The following is a 16139-nucleotide window of genomic DNA, read 5'->3' on the forward strand; positions in this document are numbered from 1 at the left end:
CAAAAAATCAAAATAATCACCCATCTTCTTCTTCCTCCTGCTTTTAGGAGAAACTAGATTGAATCTGGTCACACAGCAGGATAAAATTGAGGTTAGTCTCAGGAAAATGACTTTTTTTATTGTGAAACATTTTACCAAAGCTTTACCAAAGAGGTCAGACAGTAGTGTCCTTCTCTTTGGAATGAAGAACGAAGAGAGAAGACTTAAAAGGAGGTAGAAGGTAAACTTTCTGGATGTAAGGGAAGGATTCTCACTTTTGGCCAGTACAGAAACCACAAATAGGGAACTCTGAGATGGTGATCAACCATTTGGAGGTCTTTCTAGCATCATTCAGTACTTTACACTACAGGCGTATGCATTAATGCAAAAGTACCTATTATCTGGGAAGTAGTTTATCCACTTGGCAGCATCTGCTGGCCTAAGAGTTTCAAAGTACACATACTCCAGGAAAAAGCATCATCATTATTTAATTCATATGCAAATTATCTAATCCTCAACAAATACATTCTAAGTGAAATTATCATTTAGAGATAGAGAATTGGATACCTTTAGAGACGTGGTCCTTGGTCACTTACAAATATCAGAGAAATGCTGACTTTGTGGGAATCAATTCTTACATTTTTTCCTGTGTATGACTTGTTTCCCAACTTTATTATAACTGCTGTTGGAACAAGCAGAAATGCTGGTTTCTTTATGCCCTACTAGCCAGTGCTGGCCCAGGACAGACAATGTGGCCAGCATTTTCAGAAGATGCTCAGATTGCTCAGTACATCTCATTCCCCAACCTTCATAGTCAGAGAATACTGTCAAAGCACTCACCTGTCTTCTCTCTGAATCAAGATACTGGAGGATCAGCCGGGTATTCACACTGTGACTCCAGGTATTTCCTAGTGCGGCTATCACACAGCTGGATCCAGAAGTGCCTGAAATGAAATGGTAAAAGCATGCTTTCAGATGCCCTTTCTTGAGATGGCATTTCACATGAAGTTCAGACATTACTCATTGCCCAGAGAGCACTTGGAGGCTCAGTTCATTACCACAGAACTTGAGGAATTAGTGAAGTAGGACAGGGGTTAAGGAACATGAGACAACAAACCAGCAGGGGTTTCCTTCAGCCTGGGTGAAAGTGACCACCACTGGGCCAAATAATAACAGAGTTATATATCAAAAAGAGGTTGCATTGCAAGACAGCTCAGAGCCATTGCTACTAGTAAATCTAGCCATTCAATATCAAAGGCATAATGCTACTCCACAGAATAAGAAACAGTTATGAAATAGTTTAATAGAGTTGTTAGACATTTTTAGCTTGACAAGAGTCTTAACTCAATTTTCCTCATCAATATAGAAATGGTGGCATATACATATAAAATTCCCTTGTCCTCCCACCCCTTGTATACACACACCCAAAAAAGGAATCTGGAAGATCTCAAAATTTCATCTGTTTTAGACATCCCTATTCCAATAAAAACATTCCTTTACCTTCTAAGACTTTCCTATAAGGAGGAGGGTCTGAAGTAAACTCTATCTGAGTTCCTAGCCTCCTCCAAGTTGCATCTTACATCTCCAAAGCTTTGCTGACCCTTCTTGACATCACCATGAGAAAAACCTTTCTGCTCCCTACCTCCTCCTTCCCCCTTGAAGGCAAGCCAACAAGTCCTGCTGTATAGAAGCCAGCTCCCACTATCACATCTAGCACATCCCATGGCCTCCTCTGAACCCCTGTGCTCTGTGCCCGAGGGCTCTTCTGAACCCACTTTGGCCCTGGGCCATGACAGGAATCCTAACCTTAGGAGGGCACAGTTGGACATTTAGTGTGCCTTGTAGCCTCCAGATACGATCTTTTTTCTATGAGGAGACTACATACAGGTTGAAGTCCACTGAATTAGTTAAAACAAAATGAGGTCTTGAGTGTGTCATCTGTTGCCCCCTTACTACATCATCTGATTTGTACGCCTCAGTGTGGAGTAGGAATTGATCTTTTGTTTCCAGGGCAGACACCTTCCAGGGTGGTCTACTAACTGCACATGGCCTTAAGCACCTGGGCCCAAATGCTACAATAGACAAATGTAGTTCAGTGGTTCTTGGCTGGAGGGTGGTTTAAAGTGTTCGCAGTGTTACTGGCATCTAGATGGTAGAGGCTGGTGATGCTGCTAACCATTTTATAATGCATAGGACAGCATCCTACAACAAAGAATTATCCAGCCCAAAATATAGCAGTGCTGAAGTTGAGAACCCCTGGGTCAGATAACACCAATCATATATATATATATTTCCTGGTTCAAGCAGGAACAGGAATGAATGAGATGGAAATCAATAACCAAGGTCTCAACAAGCCTGGGGATATCAGATTGAAGGAGAATTCAGTGTAAGAAAGAATAAAATTTGGGGTAACCTCAGTTCATCATGCACACAGTTCAAAATATGCACAAATTAATGTGAAAACAAATAATCTAGATTGTTTCAATCTGATCACATCATTCCCCTACTTAAAACGCCTTCAGTAGTCCTTCATGCCTGAGATTAAATACTGTCTCCTGAACAATGCACTCTGAGCACTTTGTCAGCTGCCTCTGCATCTCTCTCTGGCTTCACCTCTCTCAGCCCCCTCACTGGATGGTCTCCCATGACCTCCTGACTTCCCTGGCCTCATCCTCCTCGACCTCTTGTCAGCAGTTGATAAAGCTTCCCCCTTCCTTGGCATCCAATCTACTGGCCTCTTCTGCTTCTCCTTTTACCATGTTGATTACTCCTTTCCTTTCTCTGCCTTTGTTTTCTCTTTCTTCTTAGTTGTGGGTGGACCTTAGGGAGTGGGGCATGACCACATTTTTTCTTGTCTAATACCAAATGCTTTCAGTGTCCAGGAAAATAATGTACATTAGTAAAGAGGCCAGGTGCTTGCATATTAACATGTAGAAATTCTTTACCCACACTAAGAGATACAGTCTTTACCATTTTTCTTGAAATTCATAACCCTCTCAGTCTGACTTTTTACTTTCCCCTTTTTGATAGAAATAGACTTATAGAAAAATATGTTCTACTATAAGAAAACCAACACTGCAAGGGCAATAGCAACTACATTTGCATTTAGAAAAACAGCTCTATTGAGATAATTTGCTATCATACATCCTCCGATTTCAAGTGGCTTTTGCTATATTCACAGAGATGTTCAGCCATCACCACCATTAACTGTAGAACATTTCATCCCCCTAAAAAGAAATCCCACACCCACTGGCCACCAGTCCCCAACACCCCATTCCCTGGCTACCTCCAGCTCTTGGCAACCATTAACCTACTTTTTCTTTTTCTCTATAGATTTAGTAACTGACTTTCAGTTAAAGCCTTAGGAGATGAGGGGAAGTGGTGAGTACTGTGGTGAGTTCGAGAATTCATCCAGGATCTCAAGGGAGCAATCTCTGTTCAGCTCTAGCTGTTGTTGTCATGTGGTAATGTGAGTTCATAGTTAGTCACATCTTATTTATTTATTTATCTATTTTAAAATTGTAAAAAACTTTTACAATCACATCTTTTGATTTTTAAAAATCATAGTGGTATGATTTTTTAATTGTGCTAACATCAAAGTGTAATTTTGATTTTTAAAACGGAAGCCAGAAATCAATGCTTTAAGTATAATTTCCTGATTTTAAAATGTTGGTTTAATATGTATACTTCTAAAAACACACAAATAAACATGTTTTTGAGCCAGGTATGCCTCATTCCCATCAAGCCTGCAGTGTCTGCTCTACATGGCATGGCTCCACTTTGAAAAGGATGAGAGCCCGTTCGACAAAGTGGATGGTTTCTACGCCTTTGTCTCAACCTTTGGCTTGTCTCAACACTTGTCTTCCATTTTTAACCACAAGAACTGCAAGCCTACATCATAAATTTTAGCACTGCAAATTCAGTATCATCGAAGCAAGCTCATATTTTCCCATATAAATCTACTCCTCCAGCTCCGTTCCTTCCTTTGACCCTCCAGTTAATCTGGTTTAAAACCTCAGCTCCATTTTTAAAATGTTTCCTTCTCTCCTGCTTCTTCTCACTTGCAATGAATTGAGAGGTGTTACTGATTTAACTGTAAAATCCTACCTATATCCATCCATTCATTTCTCCTACCTCACCCTTAGATCCATTCCTAACTCTCCATTCCCCCTAACTCATCCTTAGACTCACATTAGCTTTCACCTGGTGTGACTGCTTTAGTTGCCTGTTGTCCATGCTGCTGTCACTTTCTCCCTATTCAAGCCATTCTCTATTTTACTACTTGATTAACCTCCTCCAAGCACACACCTAAGCATACCACCCTCCCAGTTACAACCATCATGCTCAAAAACTTTCAGTGGCTCCCAAGTGCCTTCAGAGAATTCTAAATTCCTAACACTGGCATTCAAGGACTTTCTACCCTGTGCCCACCTGCCCTTCCAGACTTCTTCCCCCGCTCCATTTCCCACATCTGTGTTCCTACTTAATCACTTATTTCCCATGCCCCTCCCTCATCTGGAACCCCCCTATGTTCACATGTCCCAAATCTACTCTGCCTTCAATGCTACTTTCTATGTGCCAATTTCTCTAATCTTCACAGAAATAATGTCTTCCTCCTGTAAACTTCTATAATACTTTATTTTACTGTCTCACATTATAATCATTTTCTACCTGTGGTATATTATTTGTGTGTTTTTCTTATCATCTTTAATACAGAGTCATGCTCTGCATAATCATGTTTCAGCAAATGACAGACTGCAAATATGACAGTGGCCCCATCACATTATCATGCAGCTGATAAATTCCCATCACCTAGTGATGTCACAGCACTGGTAACATCATAGCACAATGCATACTCGCATGCTTGTGGTGATGATTGGTAAATAAACCTACTGTGATGTCAGCTGTATAAAAGTATACAGCACTTACAACTATGTATAGTACATAATACTTGATCTTACTAGAGTATATGTATTTACTATACTTTTTATCAATATTTTAGAGTCTATTCTACTTATAATAACCAGTTTAGTAAATATAAAAACCAGTTATGTAGCTACTATACTTTTATGTATTTACTATATTTTTTATTGTATCTATATTTATGTATTTACTATATATACTTTTATGTAGTTTATGTATTTACTATACTTTTAATGTATTTACTATACTTTTAATCATGATTTTAGAGTATATTCTACTTATTTTTGAAAGTTAACTGTAAAACAGCTTCAGGCAGATCCTTCAAGAGGTATTGCAGAAGAAGGCATTGTTATCATAGGAGATGACAGTTTTATACTTCAGTTATTGCCCCTGAAGACTTTCCAGTGAGACAAGATGTGGGGGTGAAAGACAGTGATATTGATGATATTGATCCTGTGTAGTCCTAGGCTAATGTGTGTGTCTGTGTCTTAATTTTTACCAAAAAAAGTTTAAAAAGGTAAAAAAAAATTCTCAACAACAGAAACAAGCTTATAGAATAAGGATATAAAGAAAATGTTTTTGAACAGCTATGCAATGTTTATATTTCAGTTATGTTATTACAAGATCAAAAAGTTAAAAAAATTAAAAAATTAATGAAGTAAAAAAGTGATAGTAATCAAAGGTTATTACTAAAGAAAGAAAAATGCCTCCATCAATGAATGTAGCCTAAGGATATGGGGTTTATGAAGTCTACAGTGGTGTACAGCAGTGTCCTAGGGCTTCACGTTCGCTCATCACGAGGTGCACTCACCAACAGACCCAGAGCAACTCCAGTCCTATAAGCTCCAGTCATAGTAAGTGCCCTACACAGGTGTATCATTTTTAATCCTTTCACCATTTTTATTGTACCTTTTCTGTTTAGATGTGTTTAGATACACAAATACTTACTATTGTGTTCCGATTGCCTTTAGTATTCAGTACAGCAACATGCTGAATGGGTCTGTAGACTAGGAGCAATGGGCTATACCATATATCCTGGGTTTGTAGTAGGCTATACCATCTCAGTTTGTGTAAATACATTCTAGGATGTTCACACAATGTCAAAATTGCTTAATGATGCATTTCTCTGAACCCATCTCCATTGTTAAGTGACATATGACTATATATTACAAAGAGGCCAAACCCACGTCTGATATATGTCAGCATGCCTGAGTTAACTTAACACAAGGTCTGAGACACAGAGCATGCTTATAAACATTGACTAAGTGACTAATTAAAACGTTATTTCCACTAAATTTTGAATCATATTATATCCTTGTTTTGGCAGCAGGTTTACATCCTTAATTCTATCTTGCTTAGCTAAAATTAATAGGTTTACATTTTTCAAGTAAACTCTACAAGTTAGTTGCTTAGATGCCTGCTAAGTGATGGGATGAAGGGAGGCTGAGCTCTAAAGTGTGCAAGAAAAAGCGACATGTGAGTAATTAGGAGTTGCTAGTTAAGCGCTCAAACATTTTCTTTTTTGGTGATAAACTGTGGGAGTTTCTCAGGTCTAAAGGAAGACATAGGATGTCTTCAGAGATTGCAGCCACATTTGGGCCAGGAGCAACTATTTAAAGGACTCCACATTGCTAAACCAATAAGAATAGTATAAAAAAGTACCCATGTATTTGGTTGTTTTCTGGACAGGTAAACCCAAGTCTTAAGTAAGGGCCATGAGTACAGATGACCACAGAAAAGTTTCCAAAGGAAACCCTGAGTGAGCAAGCTTGACTGTAGTCTACTATAGACTTCAAAAATATCCATTTGTATTTTTAGGAGAGCTTACAAACATTAATCCACCATAAAAGTAATAACAGCAAGGCCTTGAAAGTTAATGATAATGAAAGGCAATTAAAAAAAAATTTTTTTTTTGACACAGGGCCTCCCTTGTTGCCCAGGCTGGAATGCAGCAGTTTGATCATAGCTCACTGTAACCTTGAATTCCCGTGCTCAAGCAATCCTCCCACCTCAGCCTACCAAGTAGCTGGGACCACAGGCACATGCCACCACGACTGGCTAACTTATTTTTATTTTTTTTTGTAGAGACAGGGTCTCACTATGTTGCCCAAAGTGGAAAGGCAATATTTTTAAAGGTACTATGTGCTAGGCATTATGTAAGCTTAAATCTTGTTGAGCTTCATATCTTAGTTACATCTTTTTTGATCCTTACAACAATTCTATGAGGTGAGTAATATTAACATCCCTATTGACAGAATGAGGCTATGAGAAACGAAGTCACTCCAGTTCACATGGTTAGTTACTGACACAGCCAGGGTTCAAAACCGAGCCAACTAAATCTTATCCACTACTCCAATTAGCTTTCTTTGGGCTTATCATGTCTCTCATGTCAAATACTGTGTTATTCTGCCAGCCCACAAGGGCCTTGAGAGCTCAAAGGCCCATCTCCGGGAGGACACTGATGGAAGTGTGTCATGAGGATCTTATCACTCATCTGAGCTCTGCATGTCACTCAGGCTCCATACTCGGCTTCCTCTGTTCTGATGTACAGTGATAACCCAGGGCAAGGGGTTTCCAGAAAGACAGCATATCCTCTAGCTCAGCAAGTTACTTAATTTCACTCAACTGGCCCAGCAGCTGGATTCACGCAAGTCGGGTGGCCTGGAACTGACCCTCTCTGGTTGTAGAATTAAAAATCTGGTAAGGATAGGAAAGATAGTTCACTTAACAGGGCCTCAAGTATAGGAAAGCAATTGAAGGGTGATAGAATTGATAGGATCACTTGAGAGAGGGAGGCAGGGAAACTGTAAGTTACTACAAAGTTGTGACCTTATTTTAAACTAGAAAACTTAGTGGTCTCTTATGTCTTTTGACTTTCAAGCATTCCTGTGAGAGGGCTGGCATAAATGATTGTTAATGCTGTTGATGGGAAATTTAAAGTAGGAGGAATCTGCCTACTGGCTTTTAAGAAAAGGTGGTTTCCTGCTAGATGACCTAATTGGTTAGGAAACAGATAAGTGAACTTTCTCTATGTTCACTTTAAGAGGAAGTTCTAAAAATTGAGGTGCTTGCTCCCTCTCTCTCCTTTTTGATGATTGTGATATTTAGACCTGCGAAAGCAGTATAACTTCATTGTCTGGAATTTGGTTAATTCCAATACAAATACAAAAATCAAATACGTGCACTGAGCTTTGAAAATATTTTCATTTTTCAGGATTTTCATTGTTATGGGATTGAGCCTGTAGAAGTCTCTGTGTAAGCTACATAGAGCAAATCTAATTTATTCACACTGAAGTCAGGGCTCTCTGTAAAAGACTGTGGGAACATTTATTCTCCACTCTCTCAGAGACTCTTTTAGGTAAGTCAAAGCATGTTCTCTTTCTGTGACTGCTAACCCATCTGTAAAATGTGAATAATAATTCTGGCCTCCAGGCAACCAGAGGTTCTTGGTGACCCTTAGATGAAGATACTTGATATGTATAAGTGACAGGAACAATGATGATCAAACACTGAAGACGAAATTCTACGGAGGAAAGAAGTTTAATCATTGTCTCCTGCATTTTTTATTCTGTTAACAATGAGGCAAGATAGTAAATCTTAGTTGTAAAGTGGTTACAACACATGATTTGGATTCTGCAATATCTTTCATGACTATCTTTTGGATCCAATTCCTTACTCATTTGGTGTGGGAGTTGGTTATGAAGACGAATTTCTCACAAGGCAAGGAGCTGTCGCTCTGCTCTGTATACATGGGGTGTAGCCCTCGTGCAGTCAGACTGGAGGAGGATAACCAGGTTGCTATGTAGCCTTGATTTCCAAAAAGGTGATGGGCTTCTGGTACCAACCCGTGTCAGTATTTAGAAGAGGCTTGTTGGAAAGCTCTTAATGAGAAAGCTCCTTCTCTGAAAACATTTCAATTTATGACTCCTGTGCTAAGCATTTCTAGGAGATCAAACTGAATCTCTAGTGCATAACAGAAAAGCATTTGCCCTGTAGCAAAAGGGTCAACTTTAAAAGAATGCTTTTCCATGTTTAAAAAAAAAAGTCAAAAAAACAAAGCAATGATTCCCAGAATAGGAACAGAGGGGAAGGAAAAGTTCATGGCCTTAGCGGACTGGATATTCTGGATATTTGGTCCCTCCAGCCCCTGCAGATGAAAAGGACCCATTTATTTAGAGTAGAAATAGGAAATTTAAAAAAAACAAAGGAACAACAATACCTACAAATGTTTTCAGGATTGAAATAAATCCAGGAAAGAAGATGGTATGTTACCACTGGAACTGCTTTCTCCTTCTTAGCTCTTGTCCTCATGTCCTGAAGCACATTCCATGTAATGCATGATAGCTTGTGGCCAGCTGCTGGCTAGGAGGCAGGACCCTGCAGTTCTATTTCTGACTCCATCTGGGCTTTTGATGAGAACAGGTGGGAGAAGGAGAGTAGTGTAACAAAGAACCTCAGAGTAGGCCTCGGTAATGAGCAGTTACCTAACCTTGGTAAGCCTCAGTTTCCTCATCCATGACAAGAAGGGGTGAATGACCTTAAAATTTCCTGCCTTATTAAAAAACTTTGAGTCTTTGATATTTTGATGATGTGGCTGAGTTCCTCACTGAGAACCTCACTTGTTCCAGGAAGTTTGAGAATGCTCCACTCCATGCGCTGTCTTTGAATCAATGTGCCCTATCCAGCACCCGTTTATGCTTGAAGACAGCACAGGCATGGGTTTTTTTGCTGATAGCAGATTTCTCTCCAGACTAGAGATTTTCTTAGTCTACCCTACTTAGTAAGACTTTATGATGGGTAAACCCGTGCTGACCAGTGGCCAGGTCCCAGCAAATACAACTTCATAGTAACAAAGCTTAAAGACGGGAGTCTGAGTGCGAGATTAGGGATCAGAAGGAGGTTATCATCTATTCAATTCAGCTTCTCCTGTTTAAAACTAGGCCCCTGGCACTTGCTGAGCATGGTTCTTTATTGGATCATCCATTTGAACTGGGGAAGGGACTGAGAATCTTGGTTACCTCTCTTGGCAGGTCATCAGTTCTTGTTCCACCCAATGCAGAATTTCAGCAACAAAAGGTGAAGAGGATGAGTAAGTGATGAAAGTAGGGAAACTGCCTATAATAGGGCTAATTTTAGAATAAAGATTCAAGATGACCTACAAGCTCTGTGAGACCACAGGACAAAGGTGTCAAAGAAAAGAGACTGGGATAGGCTCAGACATTTATCCTCCAGCAAAATTAATTTCCTTGGGGGCTTGTGGTTCACTAACTGAATCTGTGAACCAGCTGTATTTAGGGTGCATTCTACTTCCTTGGGTCTCTAAAATTGACAATGGTCTATAGGTCAGGTTCCAACGGAAGTGATATTTCTGACCTAGCTCTATAAATAGAGCACTGGAAAAAACCCATCAGCTGCAATGGCTCAGGGACCACACGCTATCTATTAAGTAAGCAACCACAGTATTTTTGCTATCATTTTAGATAAGAAAAAATATATCTTTTGTTACTTATAATCTTCTAAGCTTTGAGATTCTCAAAATACTTTAAAGCTATTAGTCGCCTTTCAGATTTATAAATACAGGATCTGAGGCATAAAACTATGTAATAACTGTTTCAACTAATACCATTTACCCACCGAGGAAGGCATTTGGCTTGTAAAGAATGGGTTGCTTCATTTTAGTAAAGCAGAAAATTTCATTTCTGATGTCTCTTGGCTGGAGGTGAAAGGAGTGAATGCAGTCCAGAGGCTTTACTTGCACAACATACCTACGCTGATCCAAGTCGCAGTAAAACTCGTTACTGAGAAAGGTAAGAAATGTGAAGCAGAAGACAGGAAGAAGTGAGGCAATCAGAACCTCTGGAATGCAAGAGTTAGGGATGGATCCTCCATAGCACAAGGTAGGGTAGAAGCGGGGGTGAGCCATCCACTAGGCTAGAGACTGGTATGCACAAATCAGTCAACAACTCCACTGGCTCATGGATAGGGAGAAAATACCTTCAGTTTCCCAGAGTCTTAACAAAATACTTTAAGTTCTCATCCAACCAGGACATTTTTGAAAATGAAATGGGGACATTTTAATAGTTATACTGGGATAACAGAGATAAACTGAGCTTGCTCTGAGAAAACCAAGACATATGTTATCCTACAGAGATACCACGTAGGAGCTGTCCAGAATCACAGTGAGAATGCTCACTTTATAAGAAGAGCTTCAGTCTGGAAGTAGGGGATGCTGTACTAGGCTTCTCTGCTGTGTCTGCAGTGTCGATCATCAAGGTCTCAAAGATGGCTAGGAAAACAATAGTAGGCATAAGAAGAACAGAACTAGATTGTCTGAATAAAAAGAAGCAATCTCCTCCCATCAGCTCAACTCCCAACATTCTCCAGGAGGCCATGCCCCTGGACCTTTTCTCCAATAATACAGCTTTCCTCTTGCTACCTTCTACTTAAGGAAAACAAACAAACAAAAAATCCTGAATCGGCCGGGCGTGGTGGCTCAAGCCTGTAATTCCAGCACTTTGGGAGGCTGAGACGGGCGGATCACAAGGTCAGGAGATCGAGACCATCCTGGCTAACCCGGTGAAACCTCGTCTCTACTAAAAAATACAAAAAACTAGCCGGGCGAGGTGGCAGGCGCCTGTAGTCCCAGCTACTCGGGAGGCTGAGGCAGGAGAATGGCGTAAACCCGGGAGGTGGAGCTTGCAGTGAGCGGAGATCCGGCCACTGCACTCCAGCCTGGGTGACAGAGCAAGACTCCGTCTCAAAAAAAAAAAAAAAAAAAAAATCCTGAATCATGACTTGTAGTTAAATCTCTTGACCCTTTGCAAATAAGTTTTTAATTAAAAATAAATTCACTCATTACAGAAAACACATATTACCCTTAAGTAAATACTAGCAAAATAAAACAAAGAAAACACAAACACAACCATTTAAAGAAATCTGTGGCACTTTCTCTTTAAATTTAGGCTTCATTCAAGACAAGCCAGGGGCCGGGCGCGGTGGCTCACGCCTGTAATCCCAGCACTTTGGGAGGCCGAGGCGGGTGGCTCATGAGGTCAGGAGATCGAGACTATCCTAGCTAACATGGTGAAACCCCATCTCCACTAAAATTACAAAAAATTAGCCGGGTGTGTTGGCAGGCACCTGTAGTCCCAGCTACTCGGGAGGCTGAGGCAGGAGAATTGCTTGAACCTGCCTCAGGTTCAAGGTTGCAGTGAGCCGAGATAGCACCACTGCACTCTAGCCTGGGTAACAGAGCAAGACTCTGTCTCAAAAAAAAAAAAAGAAAAAGAAAAAGACAAGCCAGAAAGATGCTTGCATAAAATATGATTCCCCCCCCGCCGCACAATGTGTTCTATCTGCTCACCATGAAATCCTCAGACCACACCTTTCAGCTGTCCTGGTATGAGCTTTGCTTTCCTGCCCCCATTGTAGAGTCAGAGGCAGCAGGAGGACACCAGAGTTGAATTCTAGTAAGTCTTATGTACTATACATGGTCACCATCTCATTTTTTGACCACTTGATATTTGTTTCAGGTGGCACTGGCTGAGGAAGAAGGAATACAGCTGCTGATTCTGATCTCACACTGGGTATACCCTGAGTGCTGGAAAAAACATCACCCTCGGAAGTGTGCATGCAGCCAGCTGCCTTTGGAGAGAGCTGGGAAGGGTGCAAAGTGGCCATGTCCTTTACCAGACACTCTTTCTGGGGAAGATTCAAACTATAGTGAAGTAACATTCGGTAGCTTTATATATCCAACGAAGTAGTTTGGGACAAGGAGAGTGCCAGGTGCCACCCATGTGACTGAAGCAAGGGGACACACTAGCAGTCACGTGGTTTGCCTTCAGGAAATCAGCTCACAAGGCAAACCCAGGGCTGGGAGAAGGTCCTCTGCCCAGGCCTTAGCTTGTGAAGAATCAGGCCTGGGTAAGCCTGTTCCTGCTTCAGGCCCACTTTGGATCACTGGCTCTTTCCAAGCAGTAAGAACAGAAGAGAAAAGAAATGTGATTTGTTTATTAGGAAATATGTTCTTGAAGAAAAGTTTTTCTGGGAGAATATCAATAGCTTTAAAAACCATTAATGCAAAAAGACATTTCAACTAAAATGCGATGTCTAATCCTGGACTGCATCCTGGAAAAAACTGCCATAGAGTACATTATTGGGACACCTGGCAAAGTTTGAATATTGCCAGTATATTAGATAATAGTACTGTATCAATACTAATTTCCTGGGTGAGATCATTGTGTTGTGGTTATGTAAGAGAAATTCTTGTTCTTAAGGGATAAATGCTGAAGTATTTGGGGAGGAAAGGATATGATATCTGTAACTTGCCCTCAGATGGTTCACCAAAGATAATTATAATAAGTTAACAATATTATAAAATAAATTGGTAACTAATATACAAGAGATAAAAACAAATGAGGCAAAATGTTAAAAATCAGGTAAAGAGTTGGGCGCGGTGGCTCAGGCCTGTAATCCCAGCACTTTGGGAGGCCGAGGCGGGTGGATCTCGAGGTCAGGAGATCGAGGCCATCCTGGCTAACACGGTGCAACCCCGTCTCTACCAAAACTACAAAAAACAAGCCGGGTGTGGTGGCGGGCGCCTGTCCCAGCTACTCGGGAGGCTGAGGCAGAAGAATGGTGTGAACCCCGGAGGTGGAGCTTGTAGTGAGCCGAGATCGTGCCACTGCACTCCAGCCTGGGCAACAGAGTGAGACTCCGTCTCAAAAACAAAAACAAAAACAAAAACAAAAAAATCAGGTAAAGGGTATAAGGGGAGTTCAATGTACTTTTCTTGGAACTTTTCTGTGGGTTTGAACTCTCCTTCCCCCAACAAAAAATTAGTGTGAAAATGTAGGTTGACATTCCCTGAGAGATTACTTGGTCATTGATATAAAATCAGGACATGGGATTGGATCACCAGAGAAATTACTAGGGCATTCATATGTTTCCATACATCAGAATCATCTGTTAACTTTTTAAAATGCAGAATCCTAGGCTCCATCCCAAACCTGATGAATCAGAATCTCTGGAGGTGATGCCCAAGAGTCCGTATTTTCAAAAACCTCTCTTAGATGATCCTAAAATATGCTAACATTTGAAAAAAATTATGTATTAGGCATTTGCTGTTTTGCCTGCAATTACAGACTCCTCAGATCCTGCAGACAGTCCATGTACCATTATGCATGCATTTGTATTAGAAAATCTCCACCTAGTATCTTGTGACGTGGCTCTGTGTCCTTTTAATCTTGGAAGACATCATTCTGGAGAATGCTCTTTGGCCCAGTTTTTTAAGACCGACTTAACCCCCCACCCTACTTCCCAAGAGGAATAGAGAAAAGAGATGTAAATACCCTTTAGAACTGCCATAATTCATCTGCTCGGAGCTGTTGTCTGAGGAGACACCCAAAATCCTATTTCAGAGAGGCGTGGTAGGAGGGACAGCCTGGGCATGAAACAGGCCAGGGCTGGTGACCGGGCCCAGGTCCTCACTCAGAGACCCTCATTAAGGCCCCTCCTCAGTCATGCTCCTTGACCTGCATTGCTTCAAGACACCAAACAAGGGTCAGCTTTCAGAGTTCACACTCTCCTGTGTTTCCTCAGTGACAGCAGGAATAGAGTGCAAGTAGGGGAGCAAAAAGAATCAAGTGGGACAGAAGACAGAAGCGCTGAGGTGCTTTGAAAACTCCAGAGTGCCTAAGTGCATCTGATGAATTCGACTTAAAGTGCTTCCTTTGATCCCACAACATGGATACAATCCTAATTCCCATTTCATAGGCAGAGAAGTAACCTGACCAGCAAAATCCACCTGGTCAGAGGGAGAGCTGGGCCCCGGCCCAGGCCTTCTCCAGCTTTAGCTGTCCCAGCCGCCTGCCGCTCTGGCACTGGAGAGCACGTCATGGTGGAGAATGCTTTCAATTATCACCTTGCCCAGAGTGTGAGGATTTATGGTTATGCTTTCCTCCCTCCCCATCTCCATCAGCCTCTATGGGAAGCAGAGGATCCTGATAGGAATCAGCATATGTTCTTGCGTGGGAGGGAATGGAATGCTGGCCTCACATATGTTTGCTGCCCTCGAGGCTCTGAGAAGCGGGTGGGGGAAGAAGTAAAATGTTGACATTTGGTGGAGGCAATCCCAGTGTCCTTTGCTCCCAGGGTTTTAGACAAGAACCCGAGGGTTTTCATTTCCCACACTGGTGAATTCGCTCTGGCTGCCAAGTTCCTTCAATGCAGCGTGCTTCCTTGGCCATCTGGAATCGGCTTTCTGAAGCAAGGCAGAGGGAAGCTGCCGCACTTCTCCTTTTGGCGGCCTGCACATACACAAGAGGGGTGTCCCCATGGCCACCATGCCAACACAAAGCTCACCACAAACTGGGGCCACGGAGGGAGGAAAACTCCATTTGTGAAAGGAATTCACAGCTCACAAGTTTCAAGGTTCAAACAGTGTGCAGATTACCAGGGTGTGGGGCTTAGGCAACGGAGATGACCTTGCTTTAACTTCCTCAAGTATCTCTTGACAAGCATGTCCCAAGCCCCGGGGAGTGGAGGGTAGGGCAGTCAAGTACTTTCAGGCAGTCGCCTCATGGCGGGAGAGGGAACTTATGAACAGAATGTGCTGAGGCTAGCAGGGTTATTTTAACTGGGGGAACTGGTTTTGGTGGCAGTAGTCAGTCAGTTCACATCTGCAAAATATGAATTCTTAAGTAAACCAATTTCCTTCTTCCTCGAAGGCCAATGCTTATCCAGAAATGGGCCAGAACTTTGGGTTTACTGCAAATGACCAGCATCAGCAAAGTGATCAAGATCACCACCTTTGGGTAATGTGTCCTATATCTCAGATGTCAGTTGATATAAGACATTCCAGTAAAGAATTATGAGGTAACATTTTGGGACAATTGTTGCGTTCCAGGCTAAACACCTTACATACATTGTCTCTATGAGGGCTGTACCATTATCATACCAATTTTCTAATGAAGGAAGCTGCACTACAAAGAAAGTGATTTGCCCAAGGCCACCTGGCAAGTGGCAGAGTCAGGATTTAAACCCCAGAGTCTGATTCATTATTTTTCTTTTCATTGTTTCTTTTGGCCATTTAGAAAGTATTATAAGAATGGCCATTAATCTCCCTCTCTAGGAGAGAAAACACATGGAAACCACCCCCCTCCCCCAATTTTCTGGACATCCCATTCATTTTCTTTTCCTCATTAAATTATAATATTCACTTTCTTATTCAGAGTCAT

The 16139-nt window shown here is 41.5% G+C and overlaps 1 protein-coding gene across 4 annotated transcripts in view; it reads right to left on the bottom strand.

Moving 5' to 3' along the window:
- RAD51B (RAD51 paralog B) overlaps positions 1-16139 on the bottom strand; it is a 678049-nt gene that overhangs the window by 81892 nt on the left and 580018 nt on the right. For all 4 annotated transcript variants that reach the window (XR_004431542.1, XM_033187636.1, XM_033187637.1 and 1 more), the window contains one exon: positions 820-923. Coding sequence is in view for 3 of the 4 variants with exons in the window: in XM_033187636.1 (XP_033043527.1) it covers positions 820-923 (104 nt within the window). In the remaining variant the exon portion in view is untranslated. The remainder of the gene's footprint in view (positions 1-819; positions 924-16139) is intronic.

Source organism: Trachypithecus francoisi, unplaced genomic scaffold, assembly GCF_009764315.1.
Source record: "Trachypithecus francoisi isolate TF-2019V2 unplaced genomic scaffold, Tfra_2.0 Lachesis_group3, whole genome shotgun sequence".
In the NCBI taxonomy this organism is placed as follows: Eukaryota; Metazoa; Chordata; class Mammalia; order Primates; family Cercopithecidae; genus Trachypithecus; species Trachypithecus francoisi.